Raw genomic sequence first — 23,801 nt, 5'->3', positions numbered from 1 at the left:
GGAATCTTGTAAAAATTGATGGCAAAACGAATGCAACATGTTATCAGAAAATACTGGCAAACAAATTGCATTCTTCTGCATAAAAGCTGTGCATAGGACACTGTTGGACTTTCCAGCATGACAATGACCCTAAGTGCAAGGCTAAATTGATGCTCCAGTGGTTATAGATGAAAAAGGTGAAGGTTCTAGAGTGGCCATCGCAGTCTCTTGACCTTAATATCATCAAGACACTCTGGGGAGATCTCAAACGTGCGGTTTTGCAAGATGACCAAGAGTTTGCATGGCCTGGAGGCATTTTGCCAAGGCAAATGGGCAGCTATGCCACCTGCAAGAATTCAAGATCTTATAGACAACTATTATAAAAGACTGAACTCTGTCATTGATGCTAAAGGGGGCAATACAAAATATTAAGAACTAAGGGTATGCATACTTTTGAACACAACTGTATATTACACATTTTTCTTTGGTTTTATATAAACAGCAAGTTTGCACTTTTGCATTTTTGTATATCTTTTACTGTACAAGAATAAAGTTTTAAATATGGCCAAGAAGCCAATACACGTGAAGACAATAGACATGGTGACTGTGAATGAGTGAATGTTTGGCTAAAATTACTAATCCCCCTCATGTGTAACACTTCAGCCAAAATGTTCTTCTGAGCTTTGGATAAATGGTGCAATAGATATAACTTCTAACATCAGACTGTGTCTCCTTTGAAGATATTTGTCTGGCAGACTTTAAACTCTGTCTCTGCAATTAAGAGAATTCTCCTTTTCCTGAACTGCCTGACAACTGTCAACTTTAAAGGAAGTGAGGGGTAGACTCATGGATACACAGCAATAAAGCCTGGAAAAAGTTCTAAACCTTCCTTGCTGTACTATAAGATGTGTTTTTATTGTGCCTTCATTGTTATTTGTTTATCAATAAAAAGAAACACTTTTATACTCCCATACAGGGAGTTTGGGACGTATTAGCACATATTTTAACACTTAGAAATGAATTTTGCAAATTTACGTCTACTGGATACTGGAATGAGCATACTTTTGCTCAGATACAATAACTATGGTAATACATTGACATTTTGTACCTCATAACATAGTCTCTGCAGTTCACATACATTCTTAAATATTACATTTTACTGAAACAATCAATAAGATATTGAGATAGATATGAAATGCTCATTCACTCATTCTTGGTGTTCTATACTGTCAGCACTACCTCCATTCCCTAGGTGATAGCAGAAAGAGAAGCATTACCTTACATTAAAAAAAAACAGAATATACTATACACCGCTCCATCAGTTTTGTAAAGTAATTAGAATGTTCAACTAATCTCAGTATAGCCAATCTCTGTGCTGATTTATTTAGACAGCCAGTGTTCCTGGTCTGCTGATCATGTGACATGTGCTGTCAGCAATCTCCCTCCTTGCCAATCCTATCTGTGCAGATCTGTGTGTCTAGAGAATCATAAAAAGATTAGAAAAAGAAAAACATTTTAATCTGCAATTTGTTTCTAATTTACTAATGCATTAAATATGTTTTGTGTACAAAGAATGGTGAAGTTAACATAAAAATAAAGGCTTGTAAATTTAATATGGATAAAAATAATTATCTAAGTTTACCTACTAATAGAAAAAAAAGGAAATGGATAAGAATAACATTCATTCAAATTAAAAAATGGAGCAAAAACCACAATTTGATCCAGGTATGTATTCACCAAAAATAAAAATAAAATTTTATATTTTTTTACATTTACCTATCATTTTTACCTGGATGTTGCAATCATCCTTTTGTAATCATTTGTACTACAGCACTCAGACTAGAAGAGGAAGGGTCAATAGAGCCGAGATAGACTCCACTACTTTGCACAGTCCTGAAACTAACACTGAACATGCCCACAGGAGGCATGGTTTGAGCTAATCCCGGTTCTCTAGTTCCTTCTTTGTCCAATTAGCATGTTTGAGGAGGAGAGGTGACTAAATAAGCTGCATTTTCAGCTTATAATCAACCTCCAGGTGGATGAATGGCATTACAATGATTTCAGGAGAAGAATGGCACTGATCTTTGCTCATATCAGATAATGTTTGAAACTGTAAGAGCATGTTAAGATGTATATGGGGATGGGGGGGCTCACTGAGGCACTTTTTGCCTGGATTTTTTTTTTTTTGTCTTTAATGACTGCATCACGTCCTTCCTTAAATAACATGACAAATTTAAATTTCCCCAAATATGTTTAAAACGGTTTTTTTCCAATAAGAAATGCAGATACCATATCTCATGCAAACCAAAACAATGGCGACTAGATGTGTTATTCTGAATTATTTCAAAACTTTCTTGATTTATTGTTATGTAAACATAAGGTTAGGAAACAATGACTCATTTCTGTAAAAGGACCTAATATGTGTAAATACATTATAATGAAATATAGGGCAGTTCTCAGTTTAGAAGTACTGTAGTTCTAAAGGGTATTTTTATTTTTTTTTTATTTTTTTTGCTTGACAAGAAAACTTATGTTCTCCACAAACATACAATCAGTTTTAGGGAATTTTCTCTCTCTTACATATTCCATTATGTTATTAATCACCTCCAGTGTGTATGTATAGATTTCACCAACAACGTATGCATAAAAACCTTTTCTCTTTTTTGTATTAAAATTATATTTCTACTTACAAGGAAAATCTAACATTCTGTGGATATCTTGCATAAACTGAAATAAATTCTTTTATACTGAGTGCTGTATCCCTTTAAGGATACAAGATAAGGATAAAAACGGAGGACACAAAGCTGCTGTGTTTGGGTTTCTAGGTTACATAAGAGAACAAGAGAGATAGAGAGAAGATCGCTATTGTATCATAATGACCTGAGGGAAAATAGGAACTTACAGTTTCCAGAGATAGCAATTAATCATTTGCTTCAATGGCTAGTTTGGGTTGGCGGTGCTAACCTTTTTACAGCCATACACAGAGAGAAGTGATAGTTACATACAAATTGTTATATAAAATGTGCTTTTCTTTTATATTGGTTTTGCTTAGGATTAATGTAGTGAAGCTCAAATTAGGTCATGAAGTTACACTCCTATTTTGTGCCTTGCATTGTTTCCTGAATCTACAAAATTCACTTTCTGTTTTTGAGTATTTTTGTCTATTTACTTTTTATGGACCATTTTTGCAGCAGGTTTATTTCAAGCAGCCTCACTCACTTAACACTTTCGGCTGCACAAGGTGAGAATGACAGCAGAAGCTGTAGTGCTACACATAATACATTGCTGCAAAACATTAAAGAGATCATGACATGCTTGAATTAGGCATGTTTTAACAAATTATACATGTTTCAAATAATATATGGTTAAAAAAAAGTTATTATTAATAAAACATATTGTAAATTTTATTGTCATGTGTGCATTGTGTGTTTAGCGACTGATTAATCACTTAGTTCTTAGAAGCAACATCTACATATACGTTGCTGAAACTGGTCATATATAGACGAAGCCCAACCAAATCTAACATCACAATGTAACATTCAGGTTGGGACTGGGCAGTATAAAGTACCTGTAGAGAATCGCACTTTTTGAATCTGTACTACCTCACTACCTGGATGTGTCTCCACCCTTTTGCTCTCAGGTAGACATCTGCTTGTTTATTAATAGCTTTACCTTTATTTTACCATAAAATGCAGATACGTATTTGCTAAATTTCATTAAATCCCTTGCTTGTTAGAGAGTTAATAGAGAGTGCAAAATCTGGTGAAGCTGTGCATGGTAGCCAATCAGCTTCTAACTTCAGCTCATTCAATTAAGCTTTGACAAAGAATCTGGAAGCTGATTGGTTAGAGCTGCACCTGATTTTGCACTCTCTAGTTTTTGTAAATCAACCTCACAGCCTCTGAAAACTTGTCAAAAACCAGGAGTAGTTATACATTTGCTGTAACAAATTAACTTGCTTTTAAGGTAGACTTATACAGTGTGGAGTGTGGAGTTTAAATTATGCCCTTTACTGGCTAACTTAAAAGCTATGCAAGCTTTAAGGAATCTTTAATAACTCAAAATAGCCAGAAAAATAATGTCATTGCTCAAATTGAAAAAGGATACAAGTAAACAAAGTCCAAAAATTCCAACCTAGAGCATATTTATATAGGTTGAAAACAAAACTGGATCCACAGCCTTGCAACTCCCTCTAGACTAGAAATTCCTTGGCGATGCTGAAAAATTAACAGTGAATGCATCAGCATAATGTAAAATTTTCAATAATTGTTGGCACAATAAAGATTGTTTACCCTCAAAATGCAAAAAAGATTTCTGTGCCACTAAGGTCATACCTATGTTGGTTGTGAGGCTTCAGAAGTTAGAGATTTCTGCCTATTGGTCAAGGGACTTTGGATGTTATGGATTCTACAAGTTGAGCATTCACATTGTGTATGTTTGTGAGTACAGGACATTTATTTGAACAACATTTATTGAGTATTTTATACTATGCTAGTGTGCTCTCTGTTCATTTTTCAGTGACTGTAATTAGCTTATACTCCAAACTTTCTATGGTAATCAATGAGTAACATGGTACAACATTCTACTACTGCAATGCAGACTCATAGATATTAGTAGCACACATTGTAATGTTTTCTTCTGGTAAATATAATAGATAAGAAAGAGGACAGTTATATTTCCTTGTGAATGCATAATGCCAGAATCTGTAATGAAATAGCACATGCAGACATTTATCATACTCCTAAATGCTATTAACTTGAAACACAATTTTGGAACTAGTTGCTGTGACAGGCATATAGCCACAGATGCAAAAAAGAAAATTCAAAGTCTTTTCTGAATTCACAAACATTGAAATACATATTAAGGAGTGCGGTATTAAGTTAGTGTATCATCTCAGCTACCAACCGTCATCATCTTTTTTTTTCTTTCATTTTTTTCTGTTACAGGCTCATATCCTAGACTCTCCCTGAGCTTCAAGTTAAAAAGAAATATTGGGTACTTTATTCTTCAGACCTATATGCCATCTATATTGATTACAATATTATCCTGGGTATCATTTTGGATCAACTATGATGCATCAGCAGCAAGAGTTGCACTAGGTATGAAATTTGTTCGCCCATGTGCTTATTAACTGAGAGTGAATCCCAGGAGAATGTTACATGTAATATTTTACCTAACACTCATAAAAAGTAGCATTAGAGGGTATTTCATGTAGACAATAACATGATACTAGCATGCAATAAACATAAAACAATATGCATTAGTTAATTATTGTCCAAACTTACTATTTCTGAATTGTGTAATAATCAGGATGTCCATAAGGTATAGTATTACAACAGCAGACACACTTCATAGGCAGTCCATACATGATTCATATTTTTCAACCAATGAGTTAATTCCTCCAGCCACATATTTAAGTTTGATGGGGGAATCCTTCCTGCTGTGCTATTGTATTCTGACAGCAGGGAGACTTTGCTGCATCAGAATGAAATGATCTTTGTTGCCACCTATAGCCAGTGGAACTGATCATTTGAGTTAAACGCTACAAGCTGTTTGTGCACAAGTTGATTGATTGATCGACTTTTGTACAACCAGCTTGCCCATACATGGATCAAAATTTGGCCGATCCCTGCTCAAGTGGACAAATTTTGATCCATGTATGGATGACTTTACAGGAGAAGGCCCTTGCAAAGGAAGACATTTCCAGCCAGTAAACTTTTGTAACTTAAGGATAAGAGCAATGTTGGAGGGGTCTGATATCCTCACATACATTCAAACTTATGTAATACATACATACTAAAGCAAGAGTCTGTCGAAAGAAACGATCTTTTGCCATTAGATTATTCACATGGTCATAAAATGACTAAAGGCTAACTCAACAGTTCCATGCTATCCACACTGCCCCAGCTACAATAACTACTTGATGATTGTGGTTGTCACGTATCCCTGCTCCCTGAATTCAGTGGTATGAATGGAAATTTAGGGTTTATAGAAATTGCATTTTGATTGACTGTTGTATTATAAGAGGGACAAATACAGGGTCCCAGAGCAAAATTTTAATTGTGCACTCCCTTTTTCCAGTGACGCCTAATTTTCGTACCTTTTATAATAGCCCCTTTACCATTTTCACATCTTATTATTTGTGATCAGTGATACATTTCTTATCTTTTTCTTCAGAATCCACCACCAAACAAAACTTTATTTAAGTATGTAGTTACTAAATTGGACTGTCTAATAAAATAAACTTCTTTACTTTGGTGGTCACTAGAAATGCTCTCTTACATGTGGTCTGGTTACATGAAAAAATGCCTCCTTTATAGTAGCAATCAGCAGAAAGCCCCTTTGCTTTAGTCGCCATTGTCTGTGTCCCCACTAAATTTTTAATGGAAAGGCCTCCTTTATATCAGTGGTCAATATAAATGCTCCCTTTTCTTTAGTGGTCATTGTAAATACCCCATTTACAATTGCAGTCTGTAAGAAGTATCCCCATATGATGATGATCAGTGCACTAAAGACCACGTTCAAAGGTACTGCACTTCTGAGAAAAATTACTGGAGGTGAAGCCTATTGCACATTTGCTACACTTTTCTCACAGACATGTCAAATTGTTTTTTTTATTAATATTTGTTTTCATTGTGTATATATAATAATATTTTGTGAAAATATCATGCTGTGGTACAAATTGATAATGGTAGAGGTATATTATGTATGCAAATATATTTTTTTCTGGTATAAATTGAAAGAAATTCTCAGTAGCTTGTGACAGTCTTGTGTTTTATAGTAGATGCATTTTATTTCGAATACTAACAACATTAAAAACAGTGGCAGTAAAAAAGGTTAATGAGAAGGCTTACTTCTGCAAGGGAAATGTATATATATATATATATATATATATATATATATATATATATAGTTATAGGACTTCTTTTTGCTGCAAATATATAATTATGTTTATTATTAAGTTATACAAATCAGTTTTGGTTAGAATGCCTTTAATTGGACACACCACCAACTGTTCATAAATGAATCTATTTTTGAGCAGGCATCTAGTTAATATCCAACTTTTCTAAGCTATTATAATGATTTATGTGGAATTTGCCATTTCACTGCCAATATTACATTTTGCTCACTGATATATTTTATTGTATAATGTAAAACTAAGTACTTTCCAGTAAAATCAAGATTTATAAAAACAATGTTATTGTATGTGGTATTCACTTTTCCATACTCTTGTTGGGCTGCTCAAACAGAATAAAATTATCCCTGTAGCTGTAGGTAGATTAATTGCAACGTTCAGTACAATAAAACAAAGAAAATAGTGTAGTCGATGAGAATTGTACAATAAAAACCATAAATGGTACAACATTAGCAAATACTGCAACACTGAATAGCAACAATTTCTTTTAATAAATGTAATACATTTCTTGCTTCTAAAAATGTGTTTTAAGGGTATATGTTAATAAGGATGCTGTTAGAAACCACAGGGCCCCATAGAGCTAACCTGACAGCCCCACCCCGCAAAAAAAAAAGTTTACTATGCTTCAGTTATAAATTAACACGGTGAGTAATTGATACCAAATACTCATTGTGTTAATTCAGGAAAGGAAGGAGCTGGTAAATGTTACATATTTACTGGACCCTTCCCCAACTCTCCATCCTTAAGGATCCTATTGTGTGCTTGCAGCTGCCACTGTGAAGGTGGGGCACACAGGGAAGCCCTGGCAGCAGGGGAAACATAAGGTCGACAGGGAGGTTGATGGGTGCATCAGAGGGCAAATACTACAACCGATCTCCAGTATGGCTCTGTTGAAAGCCAGCAGGAGTGAAGAAGGAGAGAAGAAGCTAGCTCTCAGATGCTGAAGAGAGCCATACAGGGGATTGGTTCCAGTAATGGCTCCGCCCCCCCCCCAATGCCGATCATCCTCCCTGCCCACATCCAATTCACCCATCTGCCTGGGCCCCCCTGCTGACCTGGGCCATGTACAGAAGGACAATTAGTACCCCCTTATCCACAGCCCTGTGTGTTATTATTGATGTTTTGTTATCATAATAGTCATATATTTGAGAAATATTTGAAATTAAACTTGGCCAAACACAAGGGAATCTCTTATTAGACAATATAAAACGTATAACAGTCATACAAAATTTTAGGTTTTAGCCCTAACTTAAACTGTTTTTATCAAGGCTAAGGGACATATTATAAAGGAATGAATGTGTCATTCACCAAACATTCACTGCAGGTGAATCTTTCACAGGGTGCGTGTGTGCAGTCCCGAATGAACATTTTCTGCAGAGCTATCAAATAGGGACAAGCAGCTGTGTCCATACAGCCTCTGAGTCCAAATGGATATAAATGGTACTGCCTGAATGTGGATATACAGAACACCTGTACATCCAGAGCCAGTGAAGTCAGTGAAGACTGCGAAGCCCTTCACATGGGTGTACAAATCTTTACACCCATGTTAATGAAGCTTAAAACACATGCCCCAGGAAAATAAACGTGCTGTAAAGAAATGTTTCAACCATCCAATTCCTTTCTTCTAAATATTATTCAAGATTTTTTAATTCAATAAAAAAATGTTTTCAGTAATCACATACGGGTATATTTAAAGCTGTGAGTGTGACATTTACTAAATATTCACTGCAGGTTTATCTTCCTAGTGTATGTAGTGATTGATTTATGTGCAGTGAATGTTAGTGAATGTCACATTCACTACCTTATAAATACTTACTGGTATTTGTCCAGCTTTGCTATAATTGAAATGTTTGTCACTTGGAGCACAACGCAAACTGACATCGGTTTGTTGACTATATTACTTCAAAATGTGACCCAAAAAGTGGGTGATATGCAATCTTCAAAATCACTTCTAAGGACCATTTACTACTAGAGTAAAGTGGAGCAATTGCTTGTCAGGTTTGTTTCTTAGGAATAATTGGTTGCCTTGGGTAACAGGTTCACTCTGGTTTCTGTTAATGAGGCTTTTTTGTCTCTAATTTGCATAAACTGGATCTAAAGTGGAGCAGTTGGTTAACAATCATATAGGTTACTTCCATTGAAGCTTTAATCAAATTGAATGCTCTGGCAGCTGCTTTACTAACCGTTTACCTATTCTTTCTGTATCAAGCCCATTTTCTGTAAAATCACATTTTGAAAACATGAGAAATGTGAAAAGAAAACCTATACATTGCCTGCCACTATCATTTTAACAATAGTGTACCTAAACTACAATGAAATTGTCTGTCAAAAACATTATTGTCTTTAATTATTAATAGCATGTTGCAAGGAATACCAAACATCCAAAAAAAAAAAGGTTTCTGCATTGTAGAATCCAAAAAATGCCACCAATTTCCATTTAATGTACTATGTTATCATCTTTGCAAGTATTTTGATATTAGTATTTTATTAAATCTTTATGACTAGCACCTGTGTCTGGCCAAAACTGTAGATCCAGTGACACAGGTATTTTGGATCAATAGTACACAATCAAGATATTAAATAATAATAATGATAATTTTCTTGTGTATTTAGGAATTACCACTGTCCTGACTATGACAACCATAAATACTCATCTCCGGGAGACATTGCCTAAGATCCCATATGTAAAAGCCATTGACATGTATTTGATGGGATGCTTTGTATTTGTGTTCTTGGCCTTACTGGAATATGCCTTTGTAAACTACATCTTCTTTGGAAGAGGACCACAAATGCAAAAGAAATTAGCGGAGAAAACAGCCAAGGCAAATAATGATCGCTCCAAATTTGAAAGCAATAGGGTATGTTATAATGTGTTACAAACTCAAGTGTTTTTTCTTTTCTTTTTTGTCAATAAAAATAAAATATGTCAAAGATGTCATGGGAATAATGAAGGAATGTTACTGTCCCAGAGCTTTCCTAAATACTGTAAGTACATTTCTGCCAACTATGTTTCTACAGGGCAGAATATCTCAGATCGCATTACAGGGCCATTATGCCTGAGGTAAACAAATACTGTATATTCAAAAGATGAAATCTCTACAAATAATTATACCTACATAGGAAAAAGTACACACACAAATCACATTTATGTAGCTGTGTGGTGCAGCCTACTGTTAAATGTATGGGTCATTTGAACATTTCCTCACTGTGAAAAAGAAATGAAGGGTACTTTAAAGCCACCCTATCACCAGGGGAAACAATTAAACAAGGTAAAGTAGGTATAGTAGGATGAGGAAGCTCACTTCTAAAGTCGGTGGTGTGTAAAGCCTTTGGTTTCTTTAAAAACAGAATGTAGGGGTTAGCAGGAGGAACCACAGTGCCCAGTGAGGGACATGCTATTCACAACAAAACCATAAGTGATGAATAGCAGCAACCAGCAAAGCCCAGAGCTCATCAAAAAAGCAAAGTTTAAAAAGCCCACCCCCTTGATAGGTAAGCATTCATTTGCTTTGTTTACAGGGGACTGCTAGTTTAACTTTCCCGCCTGGTGTCTTGGTCATATTAGGAAAAGCAATTGAGGAAATAAAGAGTATTTCATAAGTGTTTACATTTTAAGCAACCTAATTCCAAATACCCAAAATAGGTATCCATTAAAGCAAATCTTCACCCTCAAAAGATAAGTTCCTCCTCTCCACCCCTCCTCCTTTCCTCCTCTCCTCCAAAATCACTTTTTTTTATTTATTTACCTTGTTTCAGTTAAAGGTTTGGTCCCGCCCCCTCACACGTCATTCACCTAAGTGAATGGCGTGCACTGCGCGTGTTGTGCCATCTGTGATTTGCAAATCACATATCCCAGGAGGCCTTGTCTTACATTCACAAAGGAGAAAGGGAGCAGGCCTAGAGGTACGTCACCAGGAGGCCCACTGGCTGAACCTGGAAAAGTCGACAGACTTTTAATGATATCACAAAGAATATGGCAGCGTGGGACCCAATCACTGGAGGAAAAGAAAAGGATCTCAGCAAGACAATGCTGGATCTGCTATATGGGAGAGTATCTGAACTGCAAAGACGGCAGTCTTGTAAGCAGGGGTACAAAAAACATGGTGGAAGAGTGAAGATCTGATTCTGCTTTAACACATTTATTGTGTATGGAAGAGATACTGCTCTATGTAACAGTATTACTAGGCTGACCTAGTCTCCATTGAACTATTACTGTAAAAGAACACTTTTAATTAAGGTGACATCATCAGTGTGTGGATCTATAATAGCAGTTTAGTTGTCATCCATATCCACTGTGGATAATCTTATCTAATCTTAACTTATATCTGACAAATAGCAGCCTTTATACATTATATACAGTGAAAAAAGGAGGACGAGTGCAGGAATCGGTTATAAGAGCCACAGTTTTAGACTTCGGTTCTGGCTCTCAACCTGGCCATGGCCATGAAAATGAGTTATTGCAACCATATTAGTGCTGTAGCCTGGTCACTGATTGGCTTAAATTGACCTGAACAGCTTCTCACAGGACACAAATATGTGTGTGGGAGTAATATGTGTTTCTTATATTGCTTATATTGGTGGTGTTTTCAGATTTTCAAGATATGGACTGAGAAAATGGTGTTAAAATATTGTCACCAGCCCAGATCCTTGGAAATAATAATGTTCTCTGAAAAATTCAAACATGTATACATTTTGCAGTAGTAAACAGAATTAACACTTGAGTAGAATTTCAATTTCATCAACACAGGCAATGCTTTTACGCACTTTACCATATGATGCTAGTTCCATCATTTAATAATAATATTGTTGGAACATTTATTTAATCAGTTCCAGTCTGATAGGAAAGAGAAATAACATATATTTTACGCCTGGCTTACTCAGGTCTGACACTTTTGTCAGCATTGTAAACTCAGCAGATAAACACAGGAACTAAACTCCAAACTCACTGAGCAGGCGTAGGCTTGGAAAATAGGGTCCCATCTAATCCTGAACTGTACCAAAACAATTATTTATTTAAAAAAAAGTAAAATATTGAAGAGAACACAAATAGGTTGCATCTGAAACATATAAAGTCTCCCCATGTGTGCATATACTGTATATATAACTTACCATCTTCTTTACAAAAACAATTTTAATTAAGCACCCTATCATTTTAAAGGGGAGAGTCATTATTATACAGAATTTATATAACGCCAACAGTTTGTTCAGCACTTTACAATATAACGGGAGACAATACAACAACGATACAGTTCAATACAAGAGGGTTAGGAGGGCCCTGCTCCTTTGGAGCTTACAATCATCTTCCTCCTTACTGAGTTAAGGCTGAGAACATCATAAATAAAATATAGAGATGAGGTCCAAACTTACATTTAGAGCATTCAGCATGACTAAACATGACAGCTTCCAGCAGTCAATGGTTGATAAGGAGGCAGCTGGTGCTTGCACCTAGCAGATCCTTATAAACCAAGGACATCACCTGGCTTATTCACTTATGTGGTCTGGAATCCCCAGCCACATAAGCAAGTTGTAAGGGATCAGATGGGGTTACATCATTGCCTGTAGATGGTCACATAGCCATATTTGGGCAATAACATTGCATTAACATTTCAATGATGTCGCTACTATCCCCATCCCCTCACCTATTTAACTAATGACATCTTTGGGAGCATTGGTATTATTCATGTATGCCAGGTCATCGTATTTTATTTTTTGCATGGAGTTTTTTTAACTCCATACCAGACCCTGGTGTAATTTTTGCTTTCGAATGTGCTACAGCAAAAATTACATTTACAAAAAAAAAAAAAAAAGCACACCAACTTCTCCAAAGGTCCCCGAAAATACATGGCAGACCCTTGAGCCTTTGTGCTGTTTTGTTTTGTTCTCTTATTTTTACAAAAAAAAAGAAGCCAGAAATGATATGTCATTTGATGGTAATCTTAAACATTTTTGCTTTGTAATTGTCAGTGCTGCTGCAGCACTCTCTATACATCACAGAGGTGCACCCTTTCACAGGCATTTGTCCGGGCACTGCTCATCCCCCCACCCCCATGCTTTATTATGGTACCCCCTTGCCTATTACCCAAAAAATAGCATTTTCAATTTGACAGATTTAGCTCCCATTGATTTCAAGATAGTCTAAGTTCAGCATCTGAACTCCTTTGAAGTTGCTCAAACCTTGCTTGAACCGAACCCGGGCAGCTTAGCTCATCCCTAGTCTAAAAGCATTTGTCATATGTACAGTGGGGATCGAAAGTTTGGGCACCCCAGCTAAAAATTTGTACTAATGTGCATAAAGAAGCCAAGGAAAAATGGAAAAATCTCCAAAAGGCATCAAATTACAGATTAGACATTCTTATAATATGTCAACAAAAGTTAGATTTTATTTCCATCATTTACACTTTCAAAATAACAGAAAACAAAAAAATGGCGTCTGCAAACGTTTGGGCACCCTGTAGAGTTAATATCTTGTACTGCCCCCTTTGGCAAGTATCACAGCTTGTAAACGCTTTTTGTAGCCAGCCAAGAGTCTTTCAATTCTTGTTTGAGGTATCTTTGCCCATTCTTCCTTACAAAAGTCTTCCAGTTCTTTGAGATTTCTGGGCTGTCTGTCACACACTGCTGTTTTAAGGTCTATCCATAGATTTTCAATTATGTTGAGGTCAGGAGATTGTGAAGGCCATGGCAAAATCTTCAGTTTACGCCTCTTGATGTAATCCCCCGTGGAATTCAAGGTGTGTTTAGGATCATTATCCATTTGTAGAAGCCATCCTCTCTTTAACTTTAGCTTTTTCACAGATGGCATCAAGTTACCATCCAAAATTTGCTGAAATTTTATTGAATCCATTTTTCCTTCTACTCATGAGATGTTCCCTGTGCCACTGGCTGCAACACAACCCCAAAGCATGATTGATCCAACCTCATGCTTAACAGTTGGACAGAGGTTCTTTTCATTAAATTCTGTGCCCCTTCTTCTCCAAACGTACCTTTGCTCATTCCGGCCAAAACATTCAATTTTAACCTCATCGGTCCACAGAACTTGTTTACAAAATGCATTGGGCTTGTCTATATGTTCATTTGCAAAGTTCAAACGATGATTTTTGTGGTGAGGACGTAGAACAGGTTTTCTTCTGATGACTCTTCCATGAAGACCATATTTGTACAAGTATCTCTTTATAGTGGAATAGTGTACCACAATTCCAGTGTCTGCCAGATCTTTCTGGAGGGATCGTGCACTCAAACATGGGTTTTGAATTGTTTTTCTCACAATCCTGCGAGCTGTTCTGTCTGATATTTTTCTTGGTCTTCCAGATGTTGCTTTAACTTCCATTGTTCCTGATGACTGCCATTTCTTAATTACATTCCGAACAGAGGATATTGACATCTGAAAACGCTTTGCTATCTTCTTATAGCCTTCTCCAGCTTTGTAGGCATCAACTATTTTCAGTTTTCTAGACAACTGCTTAGAAGAACCCATGGTGCTGATTGTTGGGGCAAGGTCAGATGAGTCTGGGCATTTAAAACCTTTGAGATTGACATCACCTGGTCTTCCCAGATGATTGAGAACAATCCATGACACTGGCAGGTCTCAGCTTGGCAAAGGGGGCAGTGCATGCTATAAATTCTGCAGGGTGCCCAAACTTTTGCAGACGCCATTTTTTTGTTTTCTGTTATTTTGAAAGTGTAAATGATGGAAATAAAATCTAACTTTTGTTGACATATTATAATAATGTCTAATCTGTAATTTGATGCCTTTTGGAGATTTTTCCATCTTTCCTTGGCTTCTTTATGCACATTAATACAAATTTTTAGCTGGGGTGCCCAAACTTTCGATCCCCACTGTACATGGCCCAGTACAAATTTCAGGTCACTAATAATGAATAATGTACAAATGGTAAATTAAACTGATCTATATAATCAAATATCAAATGTTTATTTAATTAATGTGCCACTGACTTCTATAATTTACCAGATTTCTGCCATAATGTGCCACTGATTTCAATAATGTACCACAGACTTTTCTCATAATGTACCACAAACTTCTCCCAAAATGTGCCACAGACATCTCCTAGTGGGTGAAACAGACTTCTCTCATAATATACCACACTAGATGTTTTGTCACTGAATTGTTCCATAGTGTACTGCAAACGTCTACCATAATGGACCACAAGCTATTCCTCCTCCAGTGTACCACATACATCCCCTACAATGTAACAACTACATTTGCTATACAAACTAGATGGTAACAATAATATCCTTTAGTGAATCACTCCTATAATGCAAGACTTTTCCTATTAAGGTGTCCATTTATGACACAGAGAATAGCTGCGATTCAGAGGATTGCAGCTATTCTCTGCTCATTCACAGTTTATGACACTCAGGAGATCAGTGGAGACGATGTTCAGCTCTTCACTGGAGATCTGTGTTCTCCCTCCAGATTCTCCAGCCCAGAGCTGGAGAATCAGAGGGACCGCAAACTAAGCAGTGATAATTTGCCTCTGCTTAGTAAACTGATCTTTTACTGTAATCTCGCGAGATTATAGAAAAATCAGCTGTTTTCCAGCGTTTGTAGACTGTTCTCCAGCATTTGGAGACCGTTCTCTCTTTGTTCGGAGAACTGCTTTATAAAAGAGAACTGTGTTCTCCCAGAATGCTGGAGAACTGAGCAGTGATCTTTTCCGCTGGTTCATAAATGGACACCTAAATGCCATAAACATCTCCAATAGTATACCATAGACTTCTCCCATAATGTGCCATAGATGTCTGCCACAGTGTGCAACAGACTTCCCCCATAATATAACGCAGATTTCTCCCATAGTGTACCACAGCTTTCACCCGTAATGTCAAAATAAATAATAGTGCCGCGCTTCTCAAATATCAACAAACAACAATATGTGCACACACAAATATTAAATAAAACAGTGTTTCAAATGTTTTGCGAGTCCTTTCAGTTCTTTTTTAAACCTCACAAATATAATCTCTTCTTATATATTATAACATCATCTTCTCAAATCCATATCCATGCTTTTATGTATATATCATAAACTTTGCAACCCAATATCTGTGCTCCTTCACCAAACACCTCAGTTGTGCCCTCACCTGAATATTTTGACCTCACATAAAATGCCTGGTGAAATGCTTGTGTCCCTTTATATAGACTAGGGTGGCAATAATCCTTGGAAAGGAATCTGCTAAGGTAAATAGATCACCTCCTTCTCCTCTTTTCTCCTCCGCTCAGCATAAAAAGTATGAAAGACCAATAGTGCCTTATCCTTGCACAACATTCATTTATTAAAACTTAAAAAGGTGCTACATCGCACCACATATATTCAGCATGTTAAACCATTACACGGATCCATACATCTCCGACTCCATCGTATCTCTGTCCTGTATGTCTTTCAGCCCTCCAATGATCGCAAGCGTCATGATGTCACAAGCCCCTCTCCTATGCATTGCGCCACAGGGTCACATGGCTTCATCGAAGAGGGCAATTTGATACTAGATATTTTGTCAAACTAAGAAAATGTAAAACATATGTACTAACCTGTCACAGTTATGTAATAAATACTGTATATATTACTTTATGTGGTGAGCTGAGTTGATTTATTAGGAATAGAAGCTGTTCAAAGCAAATCAAAGTAAATGTTCAGTGTTGAAAGGGTATGTGAACCAAGCTTAGTGAGTAAGGTGAAGCTATGTTCATTATATTAAACAGTTACTGACTGCCCATCACAGTTTTACTTGAGAAGAGCAGCCCCACTGTGCTAGATCACATACGTGTACGTGATCCAGCATTTCTGGGAAGGGAGCATGCGCACGCACCACCATGTCATTTGTTACAGCACAAGTCAGTCAGCAGTTCCAGGCCAATGGTTTATGACTGAGACCTGCTGATCAGGTTAGCGATTGACAATACAGAGACCTGTGTTTATTAGAACACAGGGCTCTGTACAGAGGAGCAGCAACATGTCTTTTTTTTCTCCCTGCAAAGCAGGAAGAAAAAACAAACACATTTATTAGTGAAAGCAGCACACATTACACATTGTTAGGCAAATGGATAACCTTTTGATTGCCCCTAGATGTTAACCTCTTCCCAAACAGTGTCATTAGTACAGTGACAGTATATAGTATTATCATTGATCACTGTATTAGTGCCACTGGACTTATATTGGGACACTTAAATACTTACAGATGTAAGTGTCAGTTAGTCAGTTCCCACTCAGTGTCAGATTGCCTGCCACAATCTCACAGTCCCACTATGAGTCCTGCCTTTACTAGCATAACAAATAAATAAAAAAATCCAGTGTATATATAACATTGTTTGTAGACGCTATAACCTTCACACAAACTAATCAATATACACTTTTTGGGATTTTTTTTCTTTTTACCAAAGACATGTAGCAGAGTACATTTGGCCTAAATTTAAGATTTTTTTTTCTTTTAATTGGATATGTTTTATAGCACAAAGTAAAAAATTGTTATTTTTTCGAAATTTTTGGTCTACCTTTATAGAATAAAAATCCCAGTGGTGAACAAATAGCACCAAAATAAAGCTCTATTTGTGTGAAACAAAAAATATAAATTTTATTTGGGTACTGTTGCATGACCATGCAATTGCCAGTTAAAGTAGCACAGTGCCAAGTAGCAAAAAATGCCCTGGTCATGAAGGGGTAATCGTTTGGAACTTACTTGGTTTAACCAAAAACCATGCCTGAAGAAAGAAATACATATTTTTGAAAGTTTGCAGTTCAAAATGCATATATTTAATTAGCCACACAAAAGGTATTACCTACATTTTTATTTTCCTACTATACATCACGTATATGTGCTAGCCAAATCCTGTTTTCTAATTTACCATGCACGTGATTGGGTATTTAAAGTGAACTTGGTTTCACCTTGTATATACTTATGACTTATTTACTCATTCAGTCAATCATCCCCAGTATCTGTGATCATGTTTTTGTCAAATTACCTGAAAAAGAATATTTTTTTTTTTACTGTTTTAATTTTTTAAACCAATGGGTATATTTTATGATTAATTTTACAATAAACATTATATATATAATTAGTTACCAGGATATGCTGTAAAGGGTAGCTGTCAGGACATCTGTGACATGAGGCTTTTACCTGGTGTTGTAGACTTCCAATGCAGAAAAAGATGCTAGTTTTGGGGGCAAACACATCACTATGAATGATGCTGCAGCAGTCTAAAGTGGAGGTCTCATCTGAGACAGGTAACATTCATCCTAGGCTCCCTTTGAGTTTAAACATGTCACACTAACCAATAGCCTTTGTATTACAAATTTTAGGAGACCACATTGCCACAGCACTTACGTTCATCACTGGTCTTTGAAACCTGATATAATGCCTCCTGTATACTTGTTATCTCTGCCGTGGTATTAAGTCTGTATGGACATACAGTCCACCAAGCAGGTGTAAACAGCACTAGCTTGGCGGACTGGTCCCTCTGTTTCTTGGGAGGTGGGTGCAGGAACAGTATCAGGACTCACTGTTGTTACTACACAAAGTGATCTCAGTTTGATGTATTGTAAAAAAAAATCCTTTTAGATATTGTTATATGGGTTTCATTAATGTCATAAAAAGCAGTATAGCATTTGACGATTTGCAGCAAAGGTTAGTCTGACTTTACATTGTAACATCATGGACACTAATTCAGATTTCATTTTTAAAGGTGGATGCACATGGGAACATACTGCTAACAACTCTTGAAATACATAATGAAGTCACTGGTAATGAAATTACAACAAGCATCACAGATTCCAGGAATTCAACAACATCTTTTGACAACTCAGGGATTCAGTATAGAAAGCAAAGTGTGACTCGAGATGGACTTGGTCGGCGCACAATGGACAGAACCACACCACATGGCAAGAAAAATCATCTGAGGAGGAGATCTTCACAACTAAAAATTAAAATCCCAGACCTAACAGATGTAAATGCTATAGACAGGTGGTCAAGGATGATCTTTCCAATCACTTTTTCGCTTTTTAACCTAATATACTGGTTATACTATGTCAACTGACAAACTATGCCATGACATAGTCAACAAATACCTAGTTTGTTCACTGTATGCAATGGAAGAAGGAGGATTTCATGTGCATACACTGTACTGACATGAATGTATGCACACGTTCACCTTTGTGCTGGCACATGTTCATAAAAAAAGAGTAAGCATATTATGCGACTAAGGACAATTTTTCAAGAACAAGACACAAGGACAGTTTTTAAGCTTTGAACAATGCAGATCTTCCTTGAAAGAAGGATATGCCTTTGGGACTTTTGAAATACTCCTTCAGACACATGTTTAATTTCTGACATTTCAGTAATGGAATTATAACATCATTGTTTTTTCTATTTATTTTTAAATAGAGCTGCCACTGTAGTCAGCGAAAGAACTGCACTGTGCTTCATTGACCAATGCTGTTTATTAAGGACATTTTTGGAGTACATTTCTCTTTAAGGGTCATCGTGTTATGCTTATGTTTCTTTTATTTACATTTGTCATTTTATTGTCATTCATTATGATCACACCTGGCACTGACAATTGTATTAAGACGCTTCGGAAAATGCAGTAATTATTCATATCAACAGCATATGGGAATCCATTTTAAAGCACTGACCCTGAACAAAGTGATGGATTTCCTGGTGAATGTCATAAATATTAGGCAGAATAGTATATTTCCAGCAGGTCAGTCCTTTAAATCACTTTAAATCACTTTTATTAATTTATTCCCCAGGTTATATAATGAAGTTTGGTTATTTATGAAACAAACAGAATATTCTCTTTAATCCTCATATTTATGTGCCATTGTGCCTATTTTTAAAGAAAAAAACATTTAATGTCCAATAAGGTGTTTTTGCTAAAATGCTTTTGATCAAAGAAAATAGTTTTTGTTTGACACACAAATTTACATTGCAAATATTGATATGTTAAGTCCTTCAGCCCACAGTCTTCCAGTTATACCTATGTTGAGAATATCCCTACAGGCATCTGATAAAAATTTTCACGTGGCCTGAAATATCTTGTCCAGCTAAATAAGTTTGACTTTAAGACATTAGATGTACACTTTTTGCACTGTCCTATATAATAGGGCAGGAAGTACCCTGTTTCCATATCCTAGACTTACAGCTCAGTCCTCCAGCTTATTACCAAGACTGGAAGTAACAGTAACTGCAAAATGGCTGTTACTGTCAATATCCATGTCCTGCTGTATCCCAAAAGGTACAATCTGCTCACTTGGAGAGGACCATAGCTTTATATTTAGATGTACTAATCTTTGTTGTTACTCCTCTATGCTCAGCAGAGTACACATCATCAGCAAATTACAGAGATCTTGCATCCAGCACGGTAAAAGAAAGTCACAAACCTGCAAGAGAACAATGTCCAGTTAAGTTAAAGATTGTCACAAAATTCTCAGTGAGCACCGTATTTGAATTTGTCTACTGAAAATTTTGTACTGACATTTTGTGCCTCTTTTGTAAGTAAATGAGGTATGTCATATCACACATATCGCTGTCAATTGTCACAGAGTTGGCCATCAGTTAAAAAAACAAATCCATTAGGTTTAGGATTAGCTGTTAAAATTGAGACTTTATGTCAAGTGTTATTTAGATGGCAGTTAGATTATAGGTAAGCCATTATTTTGTAAACAAAAAAAGGCAGCTGTATTTTAGATTTCATAAAATAGTCACAATGGCTTCCAATATAGATACATAAAGTATGTCAAAATATCTTTCTGCAAGACTTTACACTAAGATGTTGTTCATAAATTACCTCCAAGAACACCGTAGGCAATATTAAGCAGTCACTATATTCATTGTTATAATCCAATAAACCTTAAAATGAATTTGAAGAAGAGTTATTGGTGCACCACATTAAAAATGAACAAGCGGTAAGTGCCTACGGTGGCACAAACTTTGTTCTGTCCACAGAGTTGTTAAGCAGATTTAATCCAAATAGTTAAATACTGTAAACAAATGCATCTCAGGATATTTGCTATATTATTTCTTATGTATTTTAGTATAAACAAATATGATCACTTCTTCAAGCATTACACTGCATGTAACTGTACGATATATTTGCATAGAATGCATATCTACATATAATTTATTGATGTATTATTTTTGTGCTTGCTATTGTGACAGCATGACTTGTCATATATATATATATATATTTTTTACATTCTTATTCTTATTTCAAATTATAGTACTAGCATATTTAGCCACTTCTCTATGTTCTTTATACATTTAGATTAATGAGGCCCTGTAATCTGTAGCACGGTACAATCACCAATAATACTGTAGAGCACAATATTATCTACTTTAAATGACTGATTTCTTTAATATGCAAATACATCCACCACAGGACATTGCATTCCTTTATTTAAAACATTTCACATTCCCTAGCTACAAAAAAAGTATTTTTTTTTTAACTGATGATTAAGCTGCATCAATTTCTGAAACGTTAATATTATTTACTTTTTATCTAATCTAAGCTATTTCTAAAGAGAAGATAATATATATTTTTTCTAAGCCACATTTATATCACTGACATCCAATACAATTAGTGTTCCTTGTTGTTTAAGTGAAAAAAATCTTTTGTTTATATATACTTTGAATTTTGCTGAATGTTTTTGCTGTTTTTTAAAGGTGTGTTCCAACAAAGCAAATTTTTTACTTTAAGCACTTTAAAAATATAGTAATATAAATTGCTCATTTACAAATGATGTTATGGTATTAATATCAGAAATCAACCAGAGTGATTTTTGCCTCTGATATAGTTGTTAAAAGCACATCTATATTATACATATGAGCTTTGTTTACATTTACCTATAAGTAAATTAGGCTAGTGATAGTCATAAGAAAATTGATGCTGATCCACATCACCCATAGTTGGATCATCTTGATTCATACAGTACCTGCAATAATAATATGAAAGAAAAAAACATTTGGATCTTTAACCTTTACAGTGTAGATTGTCAGTTTCAAAACAAACCTACAAATCTGGCATATTTATAGTTAATTTGTGTAGAAAAAATGCCACTATTTAAAGAAACAGTGCACATAGTTTAAAAATCTGTTCAGAATAACTTGAATTATGAATATATCCAGAGGTCAAAAAGACAGAAATCCTGTACCTTAAAATTATCATGTATTTGTGGATATGGGTGTTAACTAGAGTTGAGTTGTTGTGCTATTTAAAAACTGCAAGCGAACGTGTATGATGAATGGACCAAAACACAAGAAGCATCTACTACACAGCAGCTAATAGTCTTGAGGGGTATAGGAGGGTTAGGTGGCTAAGGCGAAAAAACAAAAATGTTGTCAACTGATTTTAGTACAATATTTAATATTACAACACAGTTGGAGAATAAAGCAACCAGCATCCTAATATACAGTATAAAGCAGTGCAGAATTCAGTGACTTTTGCTGTTTATTTACTAAAGCTGGAGAGTGCAAAATCAGTCTCACGTCTGCTTAGAAACCAATCAGCTTCTAACCTCAGCTTGTTCAATAAGACTCTGGCAATAAAATCTGGAAGCTGATTGGTTTCTATGCAGAAGGGTGCCTGATTTTGCATTCTCCAGCTTTAGTAAATAAACCCCATAGCAACAAACCACGTTCCTCTTTTTTGGGATTTTGCCTATTGGGGCAGATTTACTAAAGGTAAATAGGGTACTTACTTTGCAAGGGAATTTTCACATTGCATTGGAGTTTTCATTTAGTTTAGTGAATGTGGTGCAAATTCACTTTGCAAAGAATAGCTAATCACACACAAGGAAAATGGGAAAAAAATTGTATTTTCCATGCAATCATTTTGCACATGATTGGATAATGAAAGTTAGCACTTCATTCACAAAGCTAAGGAAAAATTCCCTTGCAAAGTGAACAACCTAGCATCTACACAACTAAAACTCCCAACCAGGGGCCGACTGACCATTTGGAAACTCGGGCACTGCCCGAGGGCCCGGGGTTATTAGGGGTCCCCATGAGATGCCCCTGGTACCTTTTTCATAGGCTTTTTTGAGTTTGGGCAAGGACACAGGGGCCCTATGATCCCCTATTGCCCGGGGGGCCCCATGAGTTGTCAGTCCGCCCCTGCTCCCAACATACCATAACATCCTGATTGTAAAGCATATTGGTATTTGTTGACCTACACCAAGGAGTTTCCTTACATTTGAGCATATAAGATTCTTTATATTAGATAATAAAACCAAACTAACAAAATTGCAGCAATGCTTCTATTAGTAACCAATGTTGGATCACATCTTTAAAATCTGTGTTGTTCCTTCATATTGCTGTGACAGAGAGAAGTTACATATTAGAGGTTCTCAAGAAAGATAAGTTATCAGGTATGGATGCAGAGTTTTGATTTGTTTTGCAGAATATTCTTTTTGTTAATCATTAAGCTATATATTTCACTGTAAAGACTTTGCATTATAAAGTATCCGATTTAGTAGATTTATTTTTCTTTTCTTTGGTTTTCAAAAAGAAAACTCAAATTATGATAAATATACAGTTGAATGATCTTTTATAAAATTAAAAATACTGTGTATAAAACTGTGTCATTTGTAATGATGTTTTTGTTTATTGTCATATTTTAATATAAAACTTTACAGAGGGGAAAACATTACCAGAAATACTGGGTATATTTATGCGTTCATTTTGTGTTTGGTTCACCAAAGCAGTAACCAATTGCATCCCAATTTACTGTAGTCAGATATGAAAAATATAGATTCTGATTGTATGCAATGGTTTACTGTGCTTTGATGCTACTCATTATACTGCATTCTTACTAAATGGGACAAGATACACCTCTATGATATGATGCCAATAAATGGAAAGTGTCTCCACTTCATTAAGGGTTCTTTTTCTAAATATAACAGAC

The 23,801-nt window shown here is 35.8% G+C and overlaps 1 protein-coding gene across 1 annotated transcript in view; it reads left to right on the top strand.

The window, feature by feature from the left end:
• Positions 1 to 23,476, top strand: part of GABRB3 (gamma-aminobutyric acid type A receptor subunit beta3) — a 218,197-nt gene extending 194,721 nt beyond the window's left edge. The window contains exons 7-9 of the mRNA XM_089693485.1: positions 4,926 to 5,078; positions 9,509 to 9,753; positions 18,585 to 23,476. Coding sequence (XP_089549611.1) covers positions 4,926 to 5,078; positions 9,509 to 9,753; positions 18,585 to 18,935 — 749 coding nt within the window. The 3' untranslated portion in view covers positions 18,936 to 23,476. The remainder of the gene's footprint in view (positions 1 to 4,925; positions 5,079 to 9,508; positions 9,754 to 18,584) is intronic.
• Positions 23,477 to 23,801: the final 325 nt, after the last annotated feature.

The sequence above is a fragment of the Staurois parvus genome, unplaced genomic scaffold (genome assembly GCF_062004578.1).
Source record: "Staurois parvus isolate SC_StPar_1 unplaced genomic scaffold, SC_StPar_1.0 ptg000634l, whole genome shotgun sequence".
Taxonomy (NCBI): Eukaryota; Metazoa; Chordata; class Amphibia; order Anura; family Ranidae; genus Staurois; species Staurois parvus.
This window is presented reverse-complemented; position numbering and strand designations above follow the sequence as displayed.